Source organism: Gavialis gangeticus, unplaced genomic scaffold (genome assembly GCF_001723915.1).
Source record: "Gavialis gangeticus isolate Ggan-Ray unplaced genomic scaffold, GavGan_comp1, whole genome shotgun sequence".
NCBI classification, from domain to species: Eukaryota; Metazoa; Chordata; order Crocodylia; family Gavialidae; genus Gavialis; species Gavialis gangeticus.
This window is the reverse complement of record NW_017729029.1, coordinates 74,559,593-74,568,889: the sequence shown is the minus strand read 5'-3', so window position 1 is coordinate 74,568,889 and position 9,297 is coordinate 74,559,593. Positions and strand designations below refer to the sequence as shown.

The 9,297-nt window shown below is 42.9% G+C and overlaps 1 protein-coding gene across 7 annotated transcripts in view; it reads left to right on the top strand.

Annotated features, from left to right (window-relative positions):
* Window positions 1-9,297, top strand: part of NEK1 (NIMA related kinase 1) — a 94,126-nt gene that overhangs the window by 13,616 nt on the left and 71,213 nt on the right. For all 7 annotated transcript variants that reach the window (XM_019521765.1, XM_019521768.1, XM_019521766.1 and 4 more), the window contains exons 6-10: window positions 569-636; window positions 1,206-1,292; window positions 3,038-3,092; window positions 5,159-5,359; window positions 8,177-8,237. In XM_019521765.1, coding sequence (XP_019377310.1) covers window positions 569-636; window positions 1,206-1,292; window positions 3,038-3,092; window positions 5,159-5,359; window positions 8,177-8,237 — 472 coding nt within the window. The remainder of the gene's footprint in view (window positions 1-568; window positions 637-1,205; window positions 1,293-3,037; window positions 3,093-5,158; window positions 5,360-8,176; window positions 8,238-9,297) is intronic.

The window sequence follows — 9,297 nt, the reverse complement described above, 5'->3', positions numbered from 1 at the left end:
TTTCCCTTTTTTTTTTTTTTTTTCCCTGGACTGTAACACATGGAACAGGCATGTTGTATTTCACAACAGTGGTTCCAGGCAGTCAGTGCTAGTGTCGATCATGGGTAGGCAACCCCTGGCATGTGTGCTGGAGCGTGGCATGCAAAGACATTTTACTTGGTGGTCGTGCCTTGGGGAAGGGGCTGGGGCTGTGCTGCCACAACAAGGATCAAGCTCCTTGTGGCTTCCCTGTCACCTACCCCTGGCACACCAACATCTTAAAAGGCGGGGTTGTGGATGTTTTTGGCACTCTGCCCAGAAACGTTGATGACCCCTTGTATGGATATACCCTAAATGTACCTGTGTAGTACTTCTGGGGAGAGGGGTATCTCTCTCCCCAAGCCAGGTAACAACCATTTATGTATGTGTTTCAGGGCTAAAAAATATTTTCCAGCCTTTGGAGTAGTATAAAGTTACATATAGGGAAACTGAAAATATAGCTTGTATAATTAATTTTTTTTCTTCTATATGAGTTACAGTTCTGTTTGAATGAACTATTTTTCCTCTTTTTTCCTCCCTTCCTGTCCAGAATATATTTTTAACCAAAGATGGAACAATACAACTGGGAGACTTTGGAATTGCTAGAGTCCTTAACAGGTAACTCCTAGTTAGTGCTGCTTCCTATAAATCAGGGGTATCAAACTCAAATCAGTTGGTAGGCCATATTTTGTGTCAGCAGCCACAAGGCTAACGCTGCTGTCATTGCTGCTTGTCCCCATTGCTAACTGCTGCTGATTTTTTTTTTTTTTTTTTTTTTTCATTGGCTGTGGTGATTAAAAACAATAAGTTCCGTGATGGGAAAAGGGAGGTGGTAAGGAATGACAGTGTTGAACTCCTGGGTCCTGGTAGGGTATATGGCCCACCAACTGATTTAAGTTCTTTGGAACTGGCTTTACTCACACAGAGGTCTAAGACAAAATTGCCTATTCTCCCAGCTCCTTTGGGAAGAAATGTGCTCCCCCCACAACCAGCTCAGCCTCTGCCATGGCAAGAAGTTCTGTGGGCCAGAAGGCCTACCTCCATGGGCCAGATCCAGCCTGTGGGCCATACGTTTGACATCCCTGCTATAAATTTATTGGAATAGACTTCATCTAGCAAAATAGACTCTACATAACGTTACATGAGTTAATGTTAACTAATTCACTTTTAGTTTTTCTTTATTTTAGTACTGTAGAGCTGGCTCGTACTTGCATAGGAACACCATACTATTTGTCACCTGAAATCTGTCAGAACAAACCTTACAACAATAAAAGGTACTGCAAAAATCCTTGAATTCTTCTCTTCTTTTTGTTTCCTTTGTCTAAAAAAACTAAAGCTTTTCCTGCTTTCAGTAAAGAGCACTTAATTCAGTCTTCCTCTCAACATGGTAGGTGTATTTTTGTTTAAACTGGAAAATCAGAGTGAATGCACAAACACAAAAACTATTTTCTTCCCCTCTAATCGTTGAGTGCCTGGGTGGTCCAGTAGGCTTCTGGTTACTAGTTTAGGAAATAATTAGCACTGTCTAATGTGAGCACATTTTTAATGTTTCTACTGTTCCTGCCGTTAGGCAAAAACCAGCTCCAACTCTCACGAGCAAATTTATGTTTTCTTCTTAATGTGCGTTTTTATCCCACTTGGAATTCTTTAAGCAGTTTTAGTAATAGGGGAAACTTATGCATTAATTTTTTTTTGTTTTTTGGAGGAGGAAGATCGTTTCTGTTCTTTTCCCTTTAATGTTTTCTCCAGCAAGGCAGCTAGCATTTCTCCCATTTGTCTGTGTGCAACAATTGCTTTACTACTTACTCTTGGTGATTGAGTAAACTGTGAATGCCTAGAAAGAATCTGGAATTAGAATATATAACAGTCCTTCAGTTTGTGATAGATGCATGCCCGTCTTTGGATCTGGACTACAGTATCTACCTTTTTGGTGCCTGACCCCCAGAGTCTTTTTATGTTAAAGATGGGCACCAATATTATCTCCCTGCCCCCCTCCTACTCTTCCTCTAGTCACCTTTAGAATGAAAAAACGTGGGTGCTGAGTTGGTGTTGAACTCAATGTAGATAAGAATTTTCAGGTGAGTTAGGCATTGCTAGGCTGAGGTTTTTGGATTCAAGTGGGGTGTAGATGGCAGCTATGTGCCAAGCTGCTCAGTCTAGGACTATTATGGACATGCATAGGAGAACTGAAGATGCCTAGGGAGAGTTCAAGTCAAAAGAAGAGGCAAGAGCTGAGCAGGGGCTGTTTTGGAGCTCAGCTTTGGTCTTGCATGTCCAAAGTCCAGCTATGTTTTTTGCATTTGTTCCTTGTTATGTTATTTTCTTGCATATTACACATACTTCCCCACCCCCCACCAAAAGAAAAATTGGGATGCACGTATTAAATGGGGAAGCTGGTCTTTCTGCCATGAATAGAAGCACCCTGCTTTGATTCTTGCTCCACAGCACAGCAGCATCAGTGGCATTAATATTCAGGCAGCTGAGAGAGTCCTTTGACTTAATTAGTCATTATTCTTCACTCCAGAGGAATTACAAGTGTCTCTCCTTTTCTCCTTTTTAATAGTTTGCATGTTCTGCTAATCTTCCTTAGCTTTCCTTGATCTTTCTCCTCTTATTTCACACCCTTGTAGAATCTTCAGGTCTTTTCAAAATCATAGATCCAGCCATGGAGACCAATCTGCAGCAGGAGTTAGGATTTTGGCTTTAGTTAAGCAGGAAAAAGAGGGCGATCCAGCAGAAGGGTATTCTCCATCCTTGTTCTATGTAGCCATAACTCTGGAAAAGTCTTCTTTTCTTTCATTCTGCCTTTCAAAAACAAGGGGCTGGTTATATTCCAGGGTGTTTTGTATGTGAGAAAATGCAGTATATTATTTTTAAATTACTAAGTTAGTACACTTCTACAGAATGAAATGCTTCATTTTTACAACTAAGTCAGTATTTTCAAGAATATATTTCTAGGTTATTTGGTAATTTTAGAAGATAAAAACTAAAATTTACATGTCTATTTTTCTTTGTTTAGTGACATATGGGCTCTTGGTTGTGTTCTCTATGAAATGTGTACACTTAAACATGCAGTAAGTAGAAACTTTAAGTATTTTGTAAAATTGTGGTAGTAATTTCAAATAACCGGGAGTTTTTTGTTGTCAAGTCTAAAAATGATTACTCGTGAGCTGATGCGTTTCACCTGCTTGCTTTTTAAAATGAACTATTCCATTAAAGTAATTCCCCTTCTCTGCTTGTCTTGCTGATTAGTCCTTGGCCATTAGGGCTCTGTGAATAGGGAAGTATTCAATCAGGATTTGGATTTGGCCGATTTTGGAGGACAGCGATTTGATTCGGCTGAATAGGTTTTGGAAGATTTGGCACTGATTCGGAGAGATTCAGTGATTCGGATTGGCCAGGGAGAGGCAGTCACAGCCAAGTGGCTTCAGTTTCTCCCACAGCTCCTCAGCTGTGCCTGCCTCTCCCTGGGCAGGGGGAGCTGCAGGAGAAACCCCTATGGCTTCCCTGCCCAGCCCCAACCTAGTCCTGGCACTTCATAAGCAAAAAAACCAAAACAAACAAAAAAACCCTGCACTCACCAGCTTCAGCAGTGGTGACTGGGGCCTCTGGGCAGTCGTGCCAAAGCCCTCTTGTGCAGCGCGGGGCAGTGGGGAACTGCCCCCCCCCCCCACGCCTGGCATCTGCATGGCAGCTGTTCCATCGCACAGGTGCAGCATGGCTCAGTAGGGTGCTGCATGCTGTCTGGAAACTGGGGCTGAGCAGTGTCAGGCTCTGGCTGACAGGTGCAGCTGCCCCAGCTCCCAGACAGCGCACAGAGCCCTGCCGAGCCACACTGTACCCATGCCATGGGGCAGCTGCTGCGCAGGTACCAAGCAGGGGGGGTGGTCCTTGCTGGCCCCCACTGCCCTGTGCTGCATGTGGGGGCTCTTCCATGAGTCCTCAGAGGCCCGGATCCCTGCTGCTAGAGCCAGTGAGTGCAGGGGGGCGGTTTTGCGCCGGGAGGCTGGGCCGGGCAGGGAATGGGCCCAGGCAGGGCAGCGATGGGGGCTTTTCCCACACCTCTTCTGGCTGTGCCTGCCTGTGCCGAGGCAGGATGGGTCATGGGGGCTCTGCCCTGCTGCCGTTTGCCCAGCCGGAAAGGGGTGGGGAGCGTGATGCAGGCATGACTCACTTTGGGCAGCAGCAGGGCATAGCCCTTCCCAGGGCTGTCATGCCCATTTCAGCACAGGGAGCGGAGGCTCTGCCCTTCCGCTGCTTGCCAGCTGGTGCAAGAAGCACAGGATGTGGGTGCGGCAGTGCTGGGAGTGGGAACTGTGCCCTGCTGCTGCTTGTCCTGTTCCACCTGGAGCGAACTGCACCTGCATCCCGCCTCTCCCTCACCCCAGCTGGGCAAGTGGCAGCAGGGCAGAGCCCCTGCTCCCTGCTGCCACACCCGCATCCTGTGTTACCCCACCTCCCTCCCCGAGTAATGCACCCCCCTGTCCCAGCTGGACACCTTGTCCCAGCCCCAACCCCTCCTCGCCCCATATCCCTTCCCTCTCCTTTCCCCCAACTCCAACAGACTTACCAGCTGGCGGCAACTGTGTCAGCTGCTTGTTTAGTCTATGGCCGAATCTCTGATGCAGCCGAATCTTTTTCAAAGCTTTTCCAAATTGATTCGGGTGCTTCAAATTGATTCAGAGCATTTAATTTGTCTCCCAGTTCAATTTGGAATTGGAGATTTGGTCCCTGAATTGAGCCAAATCTTTTTCCGAATCAAATCAGCTACCGAAGCTTCGCACAGCCCTACTGGCCGTCCTCCATTTATGTTTGTTCTGGCTTCTATACACGAATGCAGGATAGTTAGCAGTGTGTGTGCCTGAACTCATTCATTCAGTAAACTGTTTTTTGTTATCATACTTAACACTTCTGTAGCTAAAGATGCAACTGTAGAATTCTTTTCCTTGTAATGCTGTGAACTTTTTTTATCCAAGTCGGTGATTAAGATATTGATAATGGTCTTTTTAAAATATTTGGAAGGAATTAGTTTTTTTGATACTTATACAAATGACATTCATCCTTTCTTACCTTTTTGTTACTTTTCCAGTGTGATTTGCTCTGTGCTCACATATATATGATCTTTTTTCCTGTAATATAGTTTGAAGCTGGTAACATGAAAAATCTGGTCCTGAAGATCATCTCTGGATCTTTTCCTCCTGTTTCTATGCATTATTCCTATGATCTACGTAATCTCCTTTCCCAGCTATTTAAAAGGAATCCTAGGGATAGACCATCAGTTAACTCCATATTGGAGAAAAACTTTATAGCCAAACGGGTTGAAAAATTTCTTACACCACAGGTATGGACTTGCATTAAAAAACTATTTTACTATAATTCTACATCTTTATTGTATTCAATTAAAAAAATTATATTCAAACTAGTCATTTTGTCCAATCTTAACATTTATATAAACATTTGATACCAAATTATGGGGCAAAGTTAATACACCAGAGGATAGAGAGCAGTTATAAGCCGACCTGGACAGGTTAGGTCAATGGGCAGAACATAATAGGATGCAGTTCAACAAAGATAAATATAAGGTACTCCACCTAGGAAGGAGGAATCCCCAGCACACCTACAGGTTGGGGGATGCCCTCTTTAGCAGCTCAGAGGCTGAGAGAGATCTTGGAGTCATAGTTGACTCCAAGATGAATGTGAGCCAGCAGTGTAATGAGACCAACAAAGCCAATCGCACCTTGTGTATTAGCAGGTGCATGACCAACAGATTGAGGGAGGTGATGCTCCCCCTCTGTGCCGCACTAGTCAGGCCATAGTTGGAGTACCGCATCCAGTTCTGGATGCTGCACTTCAAGAGGGACAAGGAGGATCTGGAAAGGGTTCAGAGGAGGGCCACCTGCATGATTAGTGGTCTCTGTGAAAGACGCTATGAGGAGAGGTTGAGAGATCTGGCTCTCTTCAGCCTATACAAAAGACAGCTGAGGGGTGACCTTGTGGCCGCCTATAAATTTATCAGGGGAGGACAGCAGGGAACTGGGGATGCGCTGTTTTCCAGAGCACCTCTGGGAGTAACTAGGAATAATGGGTACAAACTAGTGGAGAGTAGATTTAAGTTAGACATTAGGAAGAATTTTTTTACAGTAAGGGTGACCAAAGTCTGGAATGGGCTTCCAAGAGAGGTGGTGCTGTCACCTAACTTGGAGGTCTTCAAGAGGAGGCTTGACAATCACCTGGCTGGGGTCGTCTGACCTCAGTCCTCTTTTCTGCCAGGGGCAGGGGGTCGGACACGATGATCCGTGGGGTCCCTTCCAACTCTATAATCTATGAATCTATTTTATGTTGAGAAGAAAACACCTATTACCATATTTCTGAACCAGCTACACTTGCAGTACCCACAACTTGTTCTTTATTCCTAGAATATTTGCACTAGAAAACTACCAAAAAAATTAATTTTGGATTGCTAAAATATTGTTGCCCTCTTCTGAGATTAGTAGTTAAATCAGGGTGGGCAAAATGTGGCCTGCCAGGCCATTCTATCTGGCCTGCGGAGCCCCTAAAAATTTAGAAAATTAATATTAATCTGCTTCTAGCTGCCTGTCATGTGGCCCCCTCCATGGCTTGGCAAAACTCAGTAAGTGGCCCTCTACCCAAAATAGTTGCCCACCCCTGAGTTAAATTAACTAATTTTTCTGTGTGTAGTATCCTATTTGTCCATACAGTGAGACTTCAAGTTAGGCTTTGATTTATTTTAAAATGTGACTGTCCACAAAATGGGACTGACAATGAATTTGATAGCATACTAATACAGATTTCTTAAACTCTTGGACCACTTCAGATCAACCATTTTTGGTACAGTTTCACAGAATACTAGTTTTAAAAACTTTCCAGAATGTTTTAAATGCATAGATCAGACCTAAGTCTGAGGAAATTGTTTGGCATATTGAAGTCCGATATGGAAACCATTGTATTTATCAGAATTATTTTAAATTTAGTTTTTATATTAAAATAACAGCAAGAACAGCAGATAGTAAGCTATACTGTCTTTAGGAAGTGTATAAATGAAGAGACTAAAGAAAAAATTAAAAGGTAACCTTACCCTTTAGTGTACCCTTATATAGATTGAAAGTTCACGTGGAATTTCAGTTATTCATGACGTAGATTTTTAACTATATCCAAAGTTTTGTTGTAATCTGTGTAGAGCCTAAATACAGATTAAACTTCCAGAGGAAGGAAGCATAGTAAACAAAGAGATTATTAAATTACTAATTTGGGGCTTTAGCTTCCAGTGTTAACATTGGTTTATACGCTACACTTTTTTTTTTTGGATCTACATGTGCTTGCTTCCTGAAGCCAGCATAGATTTGGAATTTTCAGTGCAGCCTAAATAGTCATGAATTAATTATCAATAATCTGTGATGAAGGCAATATTTTTTCTTAGTTGAAATATGCTGCCTATGACAGAACTATTCCACTAATTTACCAAGATATACAAATTGGTTAAAGTGATGCTTTAAAAAAAAACAAACCTAAAATATTATTGCCATCTGTAATAAAGAAGCTAATGGAAAATACTTTTCTCTACTTTTATTTTAGTGTACTTACTCTATTTTTGGTAGTGCTCTGTATAATTAGGTTTGCTGCCTTCTGTGTTCAGGCAGAATTTTCATTTCTTTTCAAGAAAGGAACAGAACCCCCACTCCCCTCCCCACAGTGGTTTAAAATACAGCAGTGTTAAATAGAAAAGTATAAGAAGTGAAATACACAAACCATTTTAAAAAAAATCGAGTGTCATTAAGTTTACTTGAATCTTTATTCACTGATTCCCAGTATGCTTAATATTTGCCAAATAATATGCCCGAGATGAACCAGACGGTTTAAAAAATTTCTGAGATACTATAGTAGGAGTACTTTCAAATAATGTTTCCAATTCCATATTAATTACAGTGGGGCTCTGAGCAATACATAAAGTTAAGTCTTGGATACAGACAGAATTAGGGCCCACGGATTGTGATTGATCACCATTTGCTATTGTATTTTGACATTGCACTCCCTTGCATTTCTAAGAGGTTTTTTACAAATATATTCATACACTAAACTTACATAGTGAGTGTGTGTGTGTATGTATGTATGTGCTAATGTAATTTATCCTTGTTTTAAGCTTATTGCAGAAGAATTCAGTCACAAAGTATTCCAGAAATTTGGAGCCCATGCTGCACCAGGTAAATAAGCATATGAAAAATGCACTGTAATTTTTTTGAATAGCAGTAGGAGACTGTAAAAATGTACTATCTATCCTTGACTTGACAATAAAAGCTTCACTTAAGCCACAAGGGAAATACACTTTTCAGAAGCATAGGTTTTATTGAGAAATTATGCAGATATAAACTATGGGCCAATAGCATCTGGGCTAGGGAGAGAAATTGCACATTAACTGGCATAAGTGATTACAAACCAGTTCAAATCTCTAATGACAGAAGTCCAGTGTACATAAACTGATTTCAAAGTGGCCAGAACCAGTTTAATGTAAACCTGGATGCATGTAGTATCCAGTATCATCCAGCAGACTGGACGGTCACCTTGCTGGGGTCACTTGACCACAGTTGTCTTCCCTGCTTGGTGCAGGGAGCTGGATCCAATGATCTTCTGGGGTCCCTTCCAGCCTTACAATCCATGAATCTGTGAATCCCAGGATGCTTTGCACCTCTCTCACAAGCCTCCCACTTCTCCCTCTTGCAGCCTGGGCAGGCTAGCCTTGGCCCAAGCTGTCTGCTCCAGGTGAGCAGAGAGGCGTACTCTAGCACCCCCTGGTGGGCCACTGCAGGTATGTGGCTGCATTTCTGGAATCAAAAGTGAATGTTTGTTCACTTGCTTATCAGTTCAGTCTGTGCAGCTTGGATTAACCTGTGAATCATAGAAGTAGGGTTGGAAGGGACCTTGTAGATCTTAAGTTGGACCCCCTGCCTGGGTGGGAGAAAAGACTGGACTAAAATGAGTCCAGCCAGGTAGTCATCAAGCCTCCTCTTAAAGATCCCCAGGGTAGGAGCCAGCACCACCTCCATTAGGAAGTTGGTTAGGGCGGCTAGGAGCTGGAACTGTGAAGTAGTTCTTGCAGATGTCTAATCTAAACCTACTCTCTAATAATTTGTGTCCATTGTTCCTTGTCATGCCAGGGGGTGCTAGGGGAAACAGTGTCTCCCCTAAACCCTTCTGGTCCCGTCCCCCCCAGTGAGTTTATAGGCAGTCACCAGGTCCCCCCTCAGTCTTCTCTTGTGAAGGCTG